The sequence below is a fragment of the Vicugna pacos genome, chromosome 2, assembly GCF_048564905.1.
Source record: "Vicugna pacos chromosome 2, VicPac4, whole genome shotgun sequence".
In the NCBI taxonomy this organism is placed as follows: domain Eukaryota; kingdom Metazoa; phylum Chordata; class Mammalia; order Artiodactyla; family Camelidae; genus Vicugna; species Vicugna pacos.
In genome coordinates this window covers 3,652,049-3,669,800 of record NC_132988.1, presented here as the reverse complement: position 1 = coordinate 3,669,800, position 17,752 = coordinate 3,652,049, and the positions used below count along the sequence as shown (strand labels likewise).

Below are 17,752 nucleotides of genomic sequence, written 5' to 3'. Positions count from 1 at the left end.
TGGGGTTATCAATGTGCATAACCACACAATGTTAGATTCAGAGAAAGGCAAAGAACAAACCCATAGCAGACATCACAAGTTGCAGTGGTTTTAATTTACATTTAAATCTAGAAATTATTAATATTCATTATCATTTTATTATGTAATGATAAAGGCGATGTTTCCTTCTACATCTAGACAATATTAATGTTAATGCAAACACAATTTGCATGTGTATGGAAGACTGGCTGCAGTCATCAATCACTGTCCCTTTCTGGTGCTCCAAGGAGTTCACACATCACAGAACCATCGGCACAGGCCAAAACAGAAAGTGGCCACTGTCATTTCATAACTCATATTTATATAGAAAGATAAGGACCAAAGGGAGTCTAAGAATCCTAAACTGTTCAAGACTTGGAGAATAATTCAGATAATAGACTTTTCTAAACAAATGGAAATTCTGATTAGAGGATCTTTATCTTTCTCCCTTGGAAGCTTTCTTCTTTTTTTTTTTTTTCTTAGATTCCACCTTCTTTGCCCTGCTTCTTAGTAAGTTTGTGTGGTTTTTTGTTTATTTAAACATTTGAAAAAAAAATTTAGCGTGAACTATACTCTGCCTCTGGCTAGAAAAGTCTTTAAGGTTCAGGTAGGCAGGTTTCTAAGACATCATGACTGCTTTGATGGGATGTCCAGCTAAAAAAAATCTCTCTGGAATCAGGCTGTTTACCTTTAAAGAAAATAAAAAGATTCTTTAAAAAGCAATTGTCTACTCACAATAAAGATTATGAGAATATATTTTTTTCTAGTAAAAAAATCAGAGAATTAGAAATTGAATCAGAAAATGTTGGAAACAGAATCTTGAAATCAACTAGCTGAACTTTCATTTTTGCAGTTATAGAAGCTGAGGACCAGAATAGTTGACTTCTTGTTGTCGTTATTAAAGTCACGTACCTAATTGTGGTAGAGCACAGAATTTCTATTGTGGGCACTTAGCATTGTAACACGATGCCCTATGATAAATTACCATCCTGCACCAGCATTTGGTATATTTTAAAGCCCTTTTTATATCTTTCAAAATTAAATTTCTAATGAAAACTCACTCGCAGTTTCAGAAATACATGCTCCCTTTCTCCCATGCAGTTTTGCGTCTGATCAGCTTCACAAGGCACATTTAAATGGAGCATTGGTTGGAAACTCCATACCTTGTCAGTTGCCAATGCACTATTTCAGATGAAACCTACTAAGTGTATCAGATGAAACCTACTAAGGAAAAAGGAAATATTATAAATAGCATTTTTATTTATTTTTATTGAAATGTGTTTGGTTCATTCTATAGTAGTTAGAAAAATTTTAGTCCGATTTCACAGTAGAATTAACTGCTCAAAGCACACGAGATGCAAAATGAATTGTCACTACCTTAATTTACTTTACATATGAATATCCATAAAACAGGGACATTTCATGTCCCATTTTAGCTTGGTGGCTCTTAAATTTTCTTCTAGCCAGGCTGCAGCAGTCAGCAATTATTAGTTCAAAACCACACTTTCACACATATACATTTTAAATTGTAACACAAACTTCAAAATCTAAAATTAAAAAAGAAGAACTTCATTTGACATCATGATTTCAAACTAGGAAGAAGGTCTTTCGTACAGTTAGTCTCCAAAATCATTACATCTTGGCTATAACAGATTGGCTATTAAATAGACAGAGTCTTGTGAACCACCTGTCATGTAAAATTTCTCTACCATATATTTAAACCAGTCAAGCAATGGAAGTAGAGGCTGTTTGCCAGGCCTTAGAAATACCGTGGAGTGGATGTGACCACGGTATCTGTGAAAACACAGATTCTGCATGGGTTCCATCTTGGAAAATGCTTCCCTGGTCTTCTTCCAGGTCATCAAAGAAATGAGATGAATAAATTTCACTTAGGTGTGAGCTCAGAAATCAGTGCTGCTTGACTGCTGTTTTCCATGATGTAGGTCTTCCTCGTATAAAATCCTCTGACAGTCAAGCAAGACCATGAACTCCACGTGGCTCCAGTCTCCTTAACTCCATCAGAAGTAGCTGGTTTTCTTCTGTGAAGGTTTATCATGGGTGTAAGTGCATTTGGCTGCTTCATAGTTCTGTTAATTTCACTCACCAGTGATTAAAAGACGTGTTAAACGTGGAACCGCATGCACCTGGCGTTGGACACTGCAGTGGAGAGGCAGGACAGGGATCCTTAGCTGATCAAAAAAAGAAAGAGAGCAAGAAAGCAAATTTTCTGCCATCAGAGAGTTTGCAGTCAATTGCATGGAGGGTCTATCAACTAAACTAGAGGAGATAATCATTAATTTGCAGCAGCGAGGTTAAGGACTCATCCTAGAAAGTTCTCGGAAGGATGAGTGACTTCCCTGGTAATGTAGTTAGTGACGGAGATAAAGAAGAGGGGACAGAAAGACCTCTTTAGTCAAAAAATGATTGAGGGTTATCTTCATTTTAACACATCATTAGTTATAAAACTCTCCAGTGAATTAATAACAGCCTTTGGAGAGAGAGAGAAATGGGGACCTCTGACTTCAAAGCTTGGATCATGACTGGGCGTCTGTCTACACTGCCTCCAAACACTTGTTGGACAACCTCGATGAGAGGCAGAGTGATGGTCAAGTGCGTGGACTCTAGAGTTAGGCTACTTGAGTTCAAATCCCAGCTCTGCCGCTCTCCTCCTGAATGGTCTCAGGCCAATTGCTCAGCCTCTCAGTACCCCACACTGCTCCTCTGTAAAACTCGCTAAATCCACCTGTCTCCTATGGTTACAGTGACAACTCCTGTGACACATGGGAGTTCTTAAGATAGCACCTGGTGCGTAGTCAATCAGCTATTACACTATGATCAGTGCAATACGTTAAGTTCTAGGAAAAAGAGGCTCTAAAGAAAAGTGTAATGGAAGACAACTCTAGAATGTTCTAGAATAAGTTCTGGAATCTATCCTTGTGGCGTGAGCATGAGAAAGGAAGCAAAGATTGGCAGGCCTGAGGACAGGAATTGAGGTATGTCAGGAAACCCCGAGACCTGCAGGAGTGGGAGGCCCGGCCTACAGGGCAGAGCAGATCACACTTAAGGAGAAGTTTGTATCCTGAAGACAAAGGGAGACTGAGACCTTAAGACTGGGGGCTCGGGTTGTGATCAATTTGTGTTTAAACAGATCAGGCTGGTAATCTGAGGACAGTTTGCAGGAACATCGCCATAGGAGAGGCAGAGAGCGGTCTGGAGGGCTTTTTGTGGCGGGGAGACACAGCAAGAAGACCAGGGTTCTATCCGGGGTGGAAACAAACACAAAGGAAGATGACTGGAGGCCTCACATTAGGGGGCACTCACCGAGGGCACAATGATCCATTTTTATGGATGCATTGAGGGTCTCCACAGGTTGCTCTTTTGGTCAAGTCCACGAGAATCTCAAGGTCACTGGGAACAGAAACTCTGTCTCCAACTTAGAATGTTCACCTTCACCCAGAAACTAGGAGGTCATCTCCCTAACTTCGCATTTGTCTCCTTCTGTCCTTCAGAAACATACTTGAATACACATTGTCAGTTTCCTTCATCACAGGCTGTCAGCACCAGCAAGACAGTAACGGTGATTTTACAGCCAGGTTTTATTGCTAAGAATCGGGGCAGCAGACCCTTTTTCCTTCCTAAGATTTCAGAAGTTTCATTTCTCATGTCTGTAGCCACGGATCTGAGACAGTGATGGTTTCATCGACTCAATGTCTAGTTCCTGTACGCTCTGGGCACTGTCTTTCCATGTCAGGCAAAAGCAGAATGACTTAGTTTGTTGTTGGCAACAGAGTTTTAAACTACATACTTATGACTCGAATTGTGTGGAGTTACCAAATAAACACCAAGTGCTTAATAGAAATGTGCATTTCCTAGGTTTGAAATGTCTTTTTTGGGGTCATACAACACCTAGCACTGTACTAACAGCAGGGAGAACTAAAAACGAGATGGATTAACGTGCCAGCTCTGAAACCAGCTCCCCTCATTCAAGTTCTGCCTTTGGTCCTTATAAACGTGTGACTTTGGTCCAGTTTTACAAAGCCTTTCAGGGGCTCAGTTTCTCAACTATAAGATGGGGCTTTAAGGGGGAGGGTATAGCTCAGGGGTAGAGTGTGTGCTTTGCATGCACGAGGTCCTGGATTCAATCCCCAGCACCTCCATTATAAACAAAATAAACAAATAAATCTAACCCCCCCATTGTTTTTTAAATGGGGATTCAATGAGTATCTACTCACAGAGTTGTAGTTTCCCCATTGTTTGGGAAGTGGGAGAGGATTCTGCTGTAGTGCACTTTACCTCATTGTGGATATTTCATTAAAAAGGGTAGTAAGGTGTCACCAGCTTGGCAAGATGCAGAAAGAAAATGAGCAGGCTACTCTAGCTCCCAGAACAGGTGACAGTGGGTTCCCAGGCCAGACTAAACAGACTCTGCGGAACGCTAGATTTCTTTCCCCTGAGCTGGGCTGAGACTCCTGACTGTGGGTTTCACAGCGATAATCATCTTCGAACAGAAATCTGGTAGGCAGAAAGAAAAAGATATTAGGAAGTACTTCGAATTCTTAAAAGGCTGTTGTTTGTTTCTGTTTTTGTTTTTAACAGGTGTGTAGTGTAATCATTTGCCTCAATAAATAGGAATAATAGTAACTATAATAATTAGCCGATTCTCACATTTTTCACTTTAGTTTTATGTGTATCTAAAAAGTCATTCACAAAAGAAAGTAAGGAATTTTTTTCCACTGACTGTCCAGTGGGACAAAAAAAATGACAGCCACTAGTGTCTTTTCTCTAATATATCCTTTCAGATACAAATGGAGTTTATCTAAAGAGTTAGAATTTCAAGGGGGAAGATATTTGCTTGCCTGAGGGCTTAATAAGTCACTAGTCATTTCCTGGAGCCTCTTTGTGCTTTCAGTAACTCCAACCAATCTAAAAACACCTTTGTCAAATTATCAGTGAAGATGCTAATTTGCCTTGCCATCAGACTTTGAAAAAAACCCACCTCCCACACACAAACAAACAAACAAAAAAATACCAAACCAAAAAAAACTTGACCAGGAATTCTGAATTAGAAACAGGTAGAGGGAGACCGGTAGGAATCTTATGAAAAAGAGGCTGAGACGCTGACATCTATGGTGAATCATAAATTGAGTCTTCAAAGGGAGCAACTGGGAAAATAGCGTCTCTCTCCCAAGCCCCGATGCTGTGATTCGGTAGCAATCATGAGTACGGAAGGAGGAATGATAATTCATTCCCTTTGTCCTCCAAGACCAGGAGATGGATCCTCTGATCTAACTGCCTGCAGATGTCCAGGGGAAGGCATCTGGGGTGACCAGCTTCGCCCGGGATGAACAGGAGGCTCAGGGAGCCCGCGCTTTGGGTGGGTTTCAACCCCCAGGCCAGCTTCTCCATGATGTCTTAGTCACCACTGCTGCCTCCTGGCTCAACTGTTTTATTTAGGCTGTTCCAGAAAGATAGCTGTCTGAGTGTCGTGTTCTGTTCTCAGACACGTGGGAACGTGTGTCTCCCATCCCACGAGTCTACCTTGAGCGAAACCCAGGGAGGGCAGTCATCGGGAAGAGAACTTAGAGAAACCTACAAAAGCGTCACCCAGGAAGGTTTCTGTCCAAAATCCAGGGTTTTAGTGTCCAGTGAGAGGCACAGGAGTCGAAGGGGTAGACCAGGAGAGAAATGATAACCGTGTCTGTCCCCTGTGGTGTTGAGACAGGAAGGAAGTGGACAGGGCACAGCCACTCAAGGAGTAAGACAGCAGTTAATACCAGAATGGTGAGAGATTCAACCCCCAGAGGCCTTGAGGCTCAGGATGGTGGGAGATCTGACTTCTAGTAGACCTTGAGCTTCATTACACACTCATTGTAATGTACCAGCATGGTGAATAACACTCCCACAGGTGCCATGACAGTCCCATGGCTAGCCACAATAGGTCAAAGAGTGAGAGATGGCCAATTTCTGGGAATCCCAGCCCCTTCCCCAGGGTAGTTAGTCCTTCCACTTATTAGCACATGAAGCCACTGAACCCATAAAAACTGGCAACATGGTGCCTCGTGGCGGTCTTTTTGCTCCCTCCCCTTCGGAGACGGCCCGCACTCTGTCTGTGGAGTGTGCACCTACTTCTACTCTCATCTGAGCACCCAGCCCCACACCTCGTGGCCTTTCTCCTGTCTTCTGAAACAGCCTATACTCTGTGCAGTATGTATCTCTCTAAATAAATCTACCTTTACTCAACAGTGGCTCACTCTTGAATTCTTTTCTTCATGAAGCCAAGGGCCCACACTTGGTGGGGCACGTCCCAGGGACTCAACCGAGACCTGGGACACAGCCCTCCTCACGCCCCACATCGGTTTTTCCTGTGTCAGTGTGGCTCTGGGAAAATTAATTCTCCATTTCTCTGTGATCACCGGGGGAAACTCCAACTCTCCTCCAGGGGCTGGTGGGAAGATGAAATCTAATCTAAGGCAACTAATCTAAATCTAAGGCATCTAATAGCTCCTGGGACGTGACAGGTGCCTCAAAAAGTAAATTTGAACATGAATGACTGTCCCCTCCATTTATTTTCCCTGGTTGGCATTTGTTTAATTATAAATCCTTCTGAGCTGTCAGCAGGAGAAAAACTGTTTTTTACCCTCTTAATGTCCTGGAGGACGTGTAAAAGACAATTCAGGTGATGAGGAAGGAGAAAAGGTGGTCCAGGAAGATGGGGAATGCATCAGAGAAATTTGCGCCAATAGAAATAAAACTGGAAGAAGAAAGTGATGCCTTAGGATGTTGTAGGGCTGTTTTCGGACAGAAGAGAGCAAGTCCTTTTCTTCCTATAAAGATGGCAGATGGCGGACAGTCATAATCACAGAAGAAAAGGACTTGAAAATCCCTTGAACTGTCTTGAACTTCAAAAGCAGCTGAGGCTACTTTAATGGCAGATGAGTGAAGCTCTATTTTCCTTTCTGCTAACCAACTAGACTTCTTTAACGTCTGCTGAGTAGTGGACTGGGGCCACGCACTTCTTTTACAAAGGCTGGTAGCCAAGGGAAGGATCACGTTTGACACAATGATCACAAAGTGAAAGGGTCCTTCTCCCAGGACCTTTGAAAGGAGAGGGTCAGTATCCAAGAAAGGAAGATCTGTAGCTGCGTCTTGACCTCTTGACTACGATTTGTCATGACACGGACAAAAGCCTTCCTATCCTACACGTGATTTCCGGGGAGAGAAAAATGGCATCTTAGAGACGGGAGGATGCAACCAAACGCAGTGCTGGTGGCTGTCCACATTTTAGGGGATGCCCCTTGCTCTCAGGGCTGTACAGATGTCACCAGGGGGACTCTACGGGACTGCAGGACACTGGACTTCCGTTCTTGGCTGGCAGCAATGTCACTTTCTTATTATTTACAACTCACCGATGTGCTACAGCTATTTTTCTTGACCTTGGGACCACACTGGCCCCTTTTGTTGTTGTTCCCATGATATCACACACATATTAAAAATTAAAATGTGTACAACAAATTTCTTCTGTATAGATTTAGTATCTTGTAGTGACCTATAATGAAAAAGAAAATGAAAAGGAACCTATGTGTGTACACGTATGACTGAAACATGACGCTGTACACCAGAAATTGACACAACATTGGAAACTGACTCTACTTCAATAAAAATGAAAAAGTAAATACGTAAAAATTGAAATGAGGATACCCACACATAATTTGTTCAGTTTCCCCAAATTCAGTAAAATTCCCGAGACTCGCCTTGGTCAGGGATTTCCCAGCTCTTCTTCCTCTTTTTTTTGGTTCTCAGTAGAACTTGTCTTTCCAAACTGTAATAACAGATAAAAGAGAGCTACCTTGATGGGACGAATGTAGGGAGAAGTGCACGTTCAACATCTCTTGCTGGCCTCCAAGGCGCCTTCGAGTTGAGCCTCTGGAACGTGTTCCGTGCGCGCATTGTCACGGCGGCACCATTACGTTGGTAAAGCCTCCCCATCACTGTCTGTGGTAGCTCAGAGAATGGAAGAATTCCAAAGCCATGAGAGGAGTGAGGCAGACTCCAGGGCAAATCTCTCCTGTAAAGAAGAGGAGCAGAGAGGATTTTGAGGTCAAGTTTGTGCTGTCTGTTAGCAGTAAAGTCGGACCAAGTCCCCAGTCTCCAGTCTCCCGGTGAAATCAGCTTTTGTTCGCTGATCCAAGGTCACCAGGGCACCTCTTTATTTGAGGCTATTTCAGACGGCCTACTCCCTCCGACTTCTGAGTCAGACAAGACCTTCTGAGATTTCAAAAAGAAATCTTGAATACTCAGCTGTGATTTCCCAAAGGAAAAAGCAGCTTCACTTTGATGGGGACAGCCACAGAGGGCCACCTGAAGGCTAGTCCTTGCCACCCATTTCTTTCGGCCACTCACCTCTAACATTCCATCTCCCAACTCCCCTTCCCTGAAAGAGTCAAAATGAGAAAGTACACCTGCTCCTTTTGAGAGCAAGGCCTTAACACAACCCTCGACCACTGGCCTCAGCAAGCAAGCCTTTCTCGGTTAGTTGGCAGTTGCTACACTGGGAGGTAGAAGGTGACTGATCTAGATAAACAAGGTAGAAGGAAAAGTGTGTTGTATTATTAGTTTTTTTGGTTGGGAAAACAGAGTATTAATATGACCTGAGGTACTGAGACATAGCAAGGCTGTGTGTTTCTCAGGGCAGAGACAGTGGAGAGAGAAAAGTATGCTCTAAGAGATTATTGCATTTCCTTTTTCCCCCTTGAGCAGTCTTTCTGTCCTGCTGAGGTGTCGGCATTTGCTGTGCTCACTAATGACACCCCCAGCTCCCAGCCTCACCAAAGTGAGTGGAGAAGTTTTGCTCAGTAGCCATTCTAGACACACAGTGGACATTTAGGTGGGTCATAGCTCTCTGCACAGAAGAGAAACTCAAACTCCATTACCTGCCACTACAATACTGAAAAGTTCTGGGAAAAGTCTTAACTAATTTTGCATGCATATCTGTGTGTGTGTGTGTGTGTGTGTGTGTGTGTGTGTGTGTGTGTTGAATCAGAAGAGCGAGCAAGAAAACTTCTAACATTTGATTTTCTGAGAAAAAGTCAGGCCCCATGGTTCCTGCCCTACTGGGTGTTAAGTGATTAATTGAATGAAGAATTGGCTTTAAATCTTATTTCACTTCAAAAAAAACTTTTTTTAGGAGTGACACCCACCCTCCTTCTCCCAAATTATCATGGTTAATACCCAAGTACACTCTAGCATGTCCCTCAGCAGGGCTTTGCAGGTAGCTCTCTGCAGGCATCCAGCCGGAGTGGGCGCTCCCTCCTAAGGTTTAAGAAAACATGAAAACCACAAAGAATGCTCGCAATTATGTTCTCCTGGTTGGTGGAACAGATGCTTTTCCTCAAGGAAAATGCTTTAGGCCAAAACAAAGCCACATTCATTCAAAATGTCTTGTTTAGTAGTTGCGTGGAGTCTGGATTATATAAAATTTACTTTCGATGCAAGGATCTCACTTTCTTAGGAAGGGTTTATGAGCAAAATGGAGCAGGGAGACACGCAGAGGACACCGTGCTGAAAGAATCAACTATGCCAAGGGGGAGGGCCGTTCGAGAGACAACAGTGCGGGTCCCCTGGAAGGAAACAAGGCAACCTCGATGCAGTTTGGTCTGGGGGGGTCACTCGGGAGCACCTGGCTGGCTTCAGTTATAAGGCACATGTCAAATCAATCTGTAGAATGTGGATGAGGTGAAAGGCAGAGGTGAGGTATTATGCTAGATCATCTGTAACTTTTCAAATGCAACCTTCACGCTGAAATTCCAGGGAGAATGTAAGTGACTCCAATAAAGAAACCTGTCAGTCAGTCAGGAGTGTTCATTTATTGTACCCCTGGGCCAGGCACTGCTCTGGCCAAAATGAAATGATACGGAATAAAGAGTAGTCATCACCCTGCCAATCTTGTGAGAGCAAATGGATTAAATCTGCAGCCACACACACACACTCACTCTCTCTCGGTAGGTGGCCAAGAAACATCTCGATGAGAAAATTAAACTTGCAAAGTTAAAAAGACTGAGGAGTAATGAGTTTTATTACAAATAGATGAAAATGTGCTCAGAAAGCATGTCTTCTAGATGACAAGTCTCATGCTACCAGAACCGGGAACCCTAACCCTCTCTGCCCCACATCTACAAGACCTTTTGGGAACATATTTATTGTGCCTATACGGATTCACACTGGTGTTGAGCTGCTGCTGAAGTGAATGAAATGACAATGCTTGTGTCTGCTACACTGTAAATCCTCGAGCGTCAAAGACTGGGCCTGATTTATGGGCCCTCATATCCTGCAGTTTGAGGACAGAAGGCGGAAAGGAGTAAGAATGAAGGGATGGGATGGGTGACTCAAGGGTTCACGGAGGAGCTGAGCTGAGGAGAACCTTAAAAGGGAAAAAAAAGGAAGAGGACTAGGACGTCACAAGTTGGTTGGTCTCAGTGGGCGTCCAAGCACAGGAAGAGGGCCTGACCCTTTCGCCAGACCGAGGAAGGGTGGGCCCTGGTCTGGTCCACTAACAGGATGCCTCAGTCTGAGCACCCCTGGACCCCTTTTCTGGGCAGCTCTCCTCAATACTCACAGATGGCCTCGCAAGGCCAGGAAGGGCAGCTCCTTACAGTCGAGACTCCACCCTGACTCCAGCCCACACCTTAAGGCTCCGTCCTTCCCCCAACCTGTACTGGGCACCGGACCTGGTCTGATCTGCATTGACCGGCTGACCAAAGCTCGCTCTGCTTTGCTCTGCGTGGCCCTCGCTTGCTGTAAATTTGAGGCGGGCCAACTTGTAGGCAGGCTTCTCGGGGACAGAGACTTTGGTCCCTGTGCACTACTCCGGCCCCAGTTCCCAGAACACTGCCTGACCCAGGAGGCAGTCAAGTCAATGCGGTGTTCCCTGAATGAATGCACGACGTGGTTATCATTTTGGCCTTATGTCTTGACTTCTGCTTTTTCCACTCCCTGCTCGGGAGAGCTGGAAAGCGGAGGGGAATCCTTGCCTTCCAGTTTCCCGTATTCCTTCAGGCCAGAAATCCGGCCCAAGGGCCCCGCGCCAGCGCTTTGGGGATGGAGATGCCCTCGGGAGGGAAGGAGCAGCCCGGGCGAGGCGGGCGTGGGGCCGGGGGGTAGAGAGGCAGGAAGTTCTTCCCACTTCTTCCGACCTCCGCGGTCCCCGCAGCACCACGCGTGCTCTGCATCCCGCGCCAGGGCGTCCCGGGAGGGTAGCCCGCGCCGCACCCCCCCGGGGCCCCTCGTACCCAGGCCGCGCCGGCACCTGCCGACGGGCGGTAGACCGCCCAGGCGGGCGCGCAGGCCCCGGCCTCCCCTCCCTCCTCCCTCCTCCCCCCCCTTCCCGCGGGCGGCGGCGCCCCGCCTGGCCCGGCCCCCGGCCCCCTCCTCCCCGCGGCCCGGACGGTGGGGAAGGGGAGGGGACAGCCGAGCCCCGGCGCTCGGCCTGCTCTCCGCCCGGGGCCGATCGGCCGCGAGGCCCAAGGCGCGGGGGAGGGGACGCTGAGCAGGGCCCCACGCACCCGGAGCCCGACCTCCCGGCGGCGCGGAGCGGGTTCGCGCCCGGAGCGGGGAGCCGGGTCGCGGAGCCCGTCCAGGTGCCGGGAGCCGCGCAGCTCGGGGCGGGAGAGGGACCCACGGCCTCCCCGCGCCTGGCACCCCCGGCCCGGCTGGGACCCCCGGCCCCGGCGCCGCGCCCGCGTCTCCCCTCCCCCTCGGGGTGGGGGCGGGGCGGGAGCGGGGGCCGCGGAGCCGCATCGATCGCCGCTTTGTTATCGATCGGAGAGCGCCCGCCGCCGCCTGGGCTTCCGGGCGGCTCCGCGCGACCCTCGACTGGTCGCCGCTCCGGGCCCCCCCGGCTGACAGGTGCTCCCGGCGACCGGCTGGGGACGGGTGGGCACGCCCGGGCCCCCCGCGTCCCCACCCCCCGCACCCCTCCCCTCCCCACCCCCACCGCGCCGGCCGAGCGCAGGATTTGTGGAAACCTTGGGAAACTGGTTCGGATCCAGGTTTTGCTTTGATCCCTTTCACAAACTGGAGGCGCACAAGCGGGCCCTCGGAGAAAGTCTCGGAGGCGATTATGTGGAAACTACCCCGCGAGCCCCTGCGGCCCGAGCAGGCGCGGCGCGTCCAGCCCGGCGCGGCCCTCCCCCGGCGGCGCTGAGCCCGACCCGGAGCCCGGCTTCCCCAGTGCCCGCCGAGAGCGCGCTCGCCCGCCCAGCCCAATGCTCCTCCTCGGGCTTCTCCTGCTGACATCCGCCCTGGCCGGCCAGAGACCCGGGACTCGGGCTGAGTCCCACCTGAGCAGTAAACTCCAGCTCTCCGGCACCAAGGAGCAGAACGGTGAGTCCCCCGGCCCCGGTCCCGCCGCCCCGGGAGGCCGCCTCGTGCGCCCGTGCGGGATGCGGGAGGGTCCCCTCGCCCACCCGCCCCCCTGGGCACCGACGTGGGGAGGGTCCGCGGCGTTTGCAAGTTCGGAAGCGGCCGCCGGACTCCGCCGGGTGACCCGAGGGCCACCGCAGGCGCAGCGGGAGAGGGGACACTCTGGGGGCGGTGGGGGACGTCAGCCCTAACGCGCCTTGCAGGACCTCTCCTTGCCAGAGTTCTAAGTTCAAGAAGTGCCTCTAAAAAGGAGTCCAAAATGAATGAGTCTTGGCATGTTTGACTTTTCTCAGCTTTTTTCTATTGGAGTTGCCGAGACATGTATCAGCCTCATTAATTGAAGCGCTCGCAGTGGAAAGCCATCAGTTAATCAGTAAGTAGACAGGAAATAAGAGGTCAAGAGGCTGTGTGGACATTTTCAGGGGGAATTAAAACATGGATTTCTCTTTTGCCCAATTTTTTTTCTTTTCTTTTCTTTCTTTTTTTAATGCGCCTTTGTACTCTGACGCCCTCACCTTTTTGGTGGTGTGTTTTTCTGTGTGATGGTGAGTGACTGCTATTTTGTGTGTGCTGGAAACGACTTAATCCTGCCGAGGAAATGAGAATTACTTTCAGCTTTCAAGTGTACCTGAAATGTTTAGAAAACTCTCAGATGCAAGTTTTCTTGGGCTGGGATTGCGGGGAGCTGGAGAAAGGCTCCTTTCATAAAGCCATGGCTGCTTCAGGGTGTGTAATTTGCTTAGCCTCTGAACCCCATATGATTTACATCATTCAATTTCTAAACTCTTTTCCTCTTGATCTCCCATTATGAAGTCATTTTTTGAGACTGTTTTGTAAATAGAAATCTTATCCTGCCTGTGAAACCACCATGTTAATGTAGGCTGTCTAAAATTAGATTATTAAACACCCTGTTTACCAGAGGTGGCTCTCAGTGTTATTTGAAGAGAAATGTATATGTTTTTTTACTGCTTTGTATGCCATCTATTGGGAATGCCAGCATGCTGTCCCTTCGTTATCCAGGCGAAATGAACGCAAGTGGCATAATTAGGAAATCAGATCGGTGTGTAGGGTTTTTAAGTCACAGCAACTTTATGTTTTGGGGGAGTTTCAGAGCTTCAGCTTTGAACGTAAACTCTCTAAAGTGTTCATCTTTAAGAAAGTGCAGAAAGTTCTAGAGTACAAAAAACAGATACCATAAGGATTCCTGGGACCTTGTTGGACAGTTTGCATTTGCGGGATGTGCAGCAGGACCGGGTTTAAAACCCAGTGTGCACGCGGTTGCTGCCTACAGCTTGCTGGGTGGGACAGCCCGGGGCACCTGCACGGGTGGGTCTCCAGCCATGGGAGCTGCGGAGGGCTGGGGGCAGTGATCCCAGCAGCCCCCGCCCCAGGTGGACCCTGGCAGGAAACGGCCCGACCCACCTTTGTGCTTTCTCCTTTGAAAAAAAATATGCGGCTCAAAATACCACTTCTTACCGGACCAGCTGTTCCACAGTGGCCATGCGCGCCCTCCCTGGCTTCTGTCTTCTGTTTTTGACTTTTTCTGTCCTAAGTCCTTTCTCCTGCAGCTCTGACTCATCGGCCCTCATCTTCCTGATTACCTGTGCGACTTGAGCCAGTCCTCGCCCTGACCTTGTCCCTGTTTCTTGTGATACACTTGCATCATCACCTCCGCCTGGGCTCCCGGACTTCCCCAGGGTCCTTGTGGGCGGGGGACGCTCACACCCTCCCAGAGGTGGGTCCAGGAAGCCAGGCACACACTGTCCGTTGCCTTCTGGGGCCCAGCCATTTCCATTCCCAAGATGCATGCTGCTAAAAATAGCCGTTTATTTCTGAATGGGCGTGCGAGGATGAGGCTCTGTTTAGTGCTTGTAGGGTGGGCAGCCGGAAGTCCCTGGAGGCCGAGGCCCTGCCCGCACCTTGTCCCCTCCAGCCTGGAGCCGCGGGGCCGGCCAGCACCAGGGGGCAGTGTGGAGCTGTCTCCCTGCACAGGCTCAGAGTGATTTGCGGGGGATCTTAGGATTCCTGGGTCCGTGACTGGAGTTTAGCAGGTGAACGCTAAAGGAGGGCCCCCTGGAATGTCCACAGATTTGCTGCAACTTCTGTTTTTGTGGCTTTCACGTTTTCCACTCCCTCATGTGGGTATTTTTGGCCATCCGCTTGAATTATGGTTGATTTAAAATTTTTTTTTTTTTTAGTGAAGTGTAGTTGATTTACAATGCTAGGTTCAGGTGTACAGCAAAACGACTCAGTTATTTTTTTTAATGTATTTATTTATTTTGTTTTTTGGGGGGAGGTAATTAGATTTATTTGTTTATTTGTTTATTTATAGAGGAGGTACTGGGGATAGAACCCAGGACCTCATGCATGCTAAGCATGTGCTCTTACCACTTGAACTATACCCTCCCTCCAAAATGACTCAATTACACATATACATACATACATATATATATTTCCAGATTCTTTTCCATTATAGGTTATTAGGAGATAGTGAATGCAGTTCCCTGTGCTATGCAGTAAGTCCTTGTTGTTTACCTGTTTTGTGAACAGCATTGTGTATCTGTGAATCCCAGACTCCAACCAGTTTTTGAGTGCCTGCTTGCTCTTCTCAGTTTAGATGACTGTCTGACTCTGTAAGTGCCCGCCCACCTGAGGAGGCCACACAGAAAATGCCATCAGCCCAGTTTGCACACTGCATCCTTTTGTGAAAGGTCTTCCCGGTGCTAAATAGGAAATGTCCAGATTCATCTGTCCTGACTGTGGGAGCTCCTCCTGGCGTTCAGCCGCCCCTCCCCAGTGGTAGTCTCTTACCTTGAAGACCCCCAGGCCCCCTGCTGTGCTGAGCGGGTCAGACCCCCCAGGCCTGCTCAGTGTCCTGGGCGTCCTGGGACGTGGTTATCGGTGGACATTGATTGCTGTCGTCAGTGCCAGGGGCTGGGGTTGAGGCTGGGACAGGTGCAGGCGCTTCACAGTTAGGTTTGAGGGCTCAGTCTCCTTTACCCTGTTACTAGTTACTTGGTTGTTTACTTAAAACCCTGCTGCAATTCTTGCCTCTTGACTGTAAACGTAATTGCATCCTCCAGTATGTTAAGTGGCCTTTGTGTCTTTCATCCTGAACCTGACTACTCACAATGAAGTCTCACCTATCACCCCAGGGTCTCCACCCAGATTTAACTCAAAAGAGGGAGGGAGAAGGTAAGAACCCTGACTTAGGTGGGGCTTCTGGCCTGGCCTCCCTGTGAGAGCAGAGGGAAAATGACCGCCATCTGTGTGCACTCGTTTTAGAAGAGAATGCCCAGCACGGAGGGGGTCAGCCCTGGGGTGGTGCTGCAGGGAAGGGGCCACGTCCATCAAAAATGGAACAAACCCTAGGAGACACCAGGCACAGCGTTGTTGCTGGAATAAGGTCTCTTGTCATTGGAGAGGGAGTTTTTTATTTTATTTTATTTGAAAACGCTTTTTGTTTGTTTTAGAGGGACGTGATTAGGTTTATTTATTTATTTGCTTATTTAGTGGAGGTACTGGGAATTGAACCCAGGACCTTGTGCATGCTCAGCAGGCTCTGTACCGCTGAGCTGTACCTTCCCCCAGCCAGGAGGGGGATTCTGATTCACCTTTTGACCTGAAACAAGCCTCCTTCTGTTCTCTTCTCTTCCCACTCCGAGGACAGCTTTGGGACATGCCCTGCTTGGGCTATCCCTGTGAACCTCATTTTTAAAAAAACCGAAGTGTAGTCACTGTACAATGTGATGCGAGTTGCAGGTGCACAACATAATGATGCACAGTTTTTAAAGGCTGTACTCCATCTATGGTTATTATAAAGTATCAGCTGCAGCCCCTGTGTGGTGCGAGCCATCTTTGTGTTTCATGCATAATACTTTGTACCTCTTACTCCCCTCCCCCCAGTCCCTCCTTCCTCTCATCCCCCCACTGAGCGTCATTTATTGTTCCTGCTCTTTATCTCCAGGACTCTTGTGGCCTGTGGGGCCGTTTACTCTGGGGACAAGTGGCCCCCTCGCAACCCCTTGCCAAGGACACAGTCTTGTGTGCATGGCTCTCCTGTCTGTCTTTCTCCTCCTCCTGCTGCCAGTCCACTCCCCATCCCCCTTTTTAGGTGGTGGCTTCAGAGCAGATCGTCACAACCTTTAGAACAGTGTCCCTGAGTGAGAAGGCTCTGCCCGAGGGCCACAGGGGCTTTCCTGCCAGCTCGTCTGTCAGCTGTAGTGCGTGACCTTTGTGACATAGATTTTTGTTTTTTAGACACTTCTTTTTATTTAACTTCCCCCTGGTTCTTTGCTTGGGACAGTTGAGGAAGTGGAAGCAGTGAAGAACCATTATGTAATGATGATGTTGTTTTTCACACTGGGTCACAGAATTCCCCCTTCTATTTTACAGTAACTGTTCCCCCACTGCCCACTGTCATCTTGTACACTTAATGTGCCATCCTTGGTGTTTACCTCTAAGAACAGATCAGAAAGCACAAAGGTTGTAAGACACTTCAGGGCCGAGTGTCTCGTTTGTTAAATGGCTGTAAGTAGATGCTGGGGTCCGACCCGAGACCCGGACCTTGCTCCTGGGCGCGTTTGGTAGCGCCGTGCCGCGGGCACTGCGATCTAGCTGTGTCTGCTCTTGTGCCATCCTTCCTGAAATGTGTTTCCTGCATATCTTCTTCACAGCCTCTGCCAGTTCATGTTTTTCAGTCTTTGGCCCGCTAGAATTCCGTTTTGTCCGTGAACTTGCACAGTTTTGGTAGAAACAGCATTCAGATGACGATGTGATGATGTGTGTTAAATAAATAATAATTGAATCAATGCATTCATAATGTCCACAACCACCGCCCCCCCAATGTGTCCAAGACTCCTAGACCTTTCCCCACAGTTTATTTATTTTTTATTTTTTTAACTGAAGTATCGTCAGTTTGCAATGTTGTGTCAGTTTCTGGTGCACAGCATCATGGTTCAGTCATACGTATGCATACATATATTCCTTTCATATTCTTTTTCATTATAGGTGACTACAAGGTATTGAATATAGTTCCCTGTGCGGTACATTAGGACTTTGCTGTTTATCTGTTTTTGATATAGTAGTTAATATTTGCTAATCCCAAATCCCCAATTTATCCCTCCACCCCTATAGGTTTTTATTGATATCAGCCCAGATAGGAGAAGTCATAATAAAAGTCCATCGATTTACTTAGTCTAATTTTGCTGTCTCTGATGGTTTTGAAAGCATGATACTAAGCCAGCATATGTCTGTCTAATGCTGGGTAATGTCTGTGTAACTCGTTGGTTAAACAGCCTCTGTGAATTATTTTTCC

The 17,752-nt window shown here is 47.8% G+C and overlaps 1 protein-coding gene and 1 long non-coding RNA gene across 5 annotated transcripts in view; one reads left to right on the top strand and one right to left on the bottom strand.

Moving 5' to 3' along the window:
- Positions 1-1,841: 1,841 nt before the first annotated feature.
- LOC140700714 (uncharacterized) lies at positions 1,842-12,162 on the bottom strand. Its single transcript, XR_012079298.1, has 3 exons — positions 12,039-12,162; positions 7,865-8,083; positions 1,842-2,207 (listed from the first exon to the last, which is right to left on the bottom strand). It is a non-coding gene; the product is annotated as an uncharacterized lncRNA (long non-coding RNA).
- The window catches only part of PDGFC (platelet derived growth factor C), a 188,496-nt gene continuing 182,764 nt past the window's right edge, over positions 12,021-17,752 (top strand). The window contains exon 1 of one of the 4 annotated variants that reach the window (XM_072974769.1): positions 12,021-12,396. In XM_072974769.1, the coding sequence (XP_072830870.1) occupies positions 12,279-12,396 (118 nt within the window). In that variant the 5' untranslated portion in view covers positions 12,021-12,278. Of the gene's footprint in view, positions 12,397-12,790; positions 12,809-17,752 lie in introns of those variants that run through there. The other 3 variants (XM_072974761.1, XM_072974779.1, XM_072974805.1) reach the window with 3 other exon arrangements.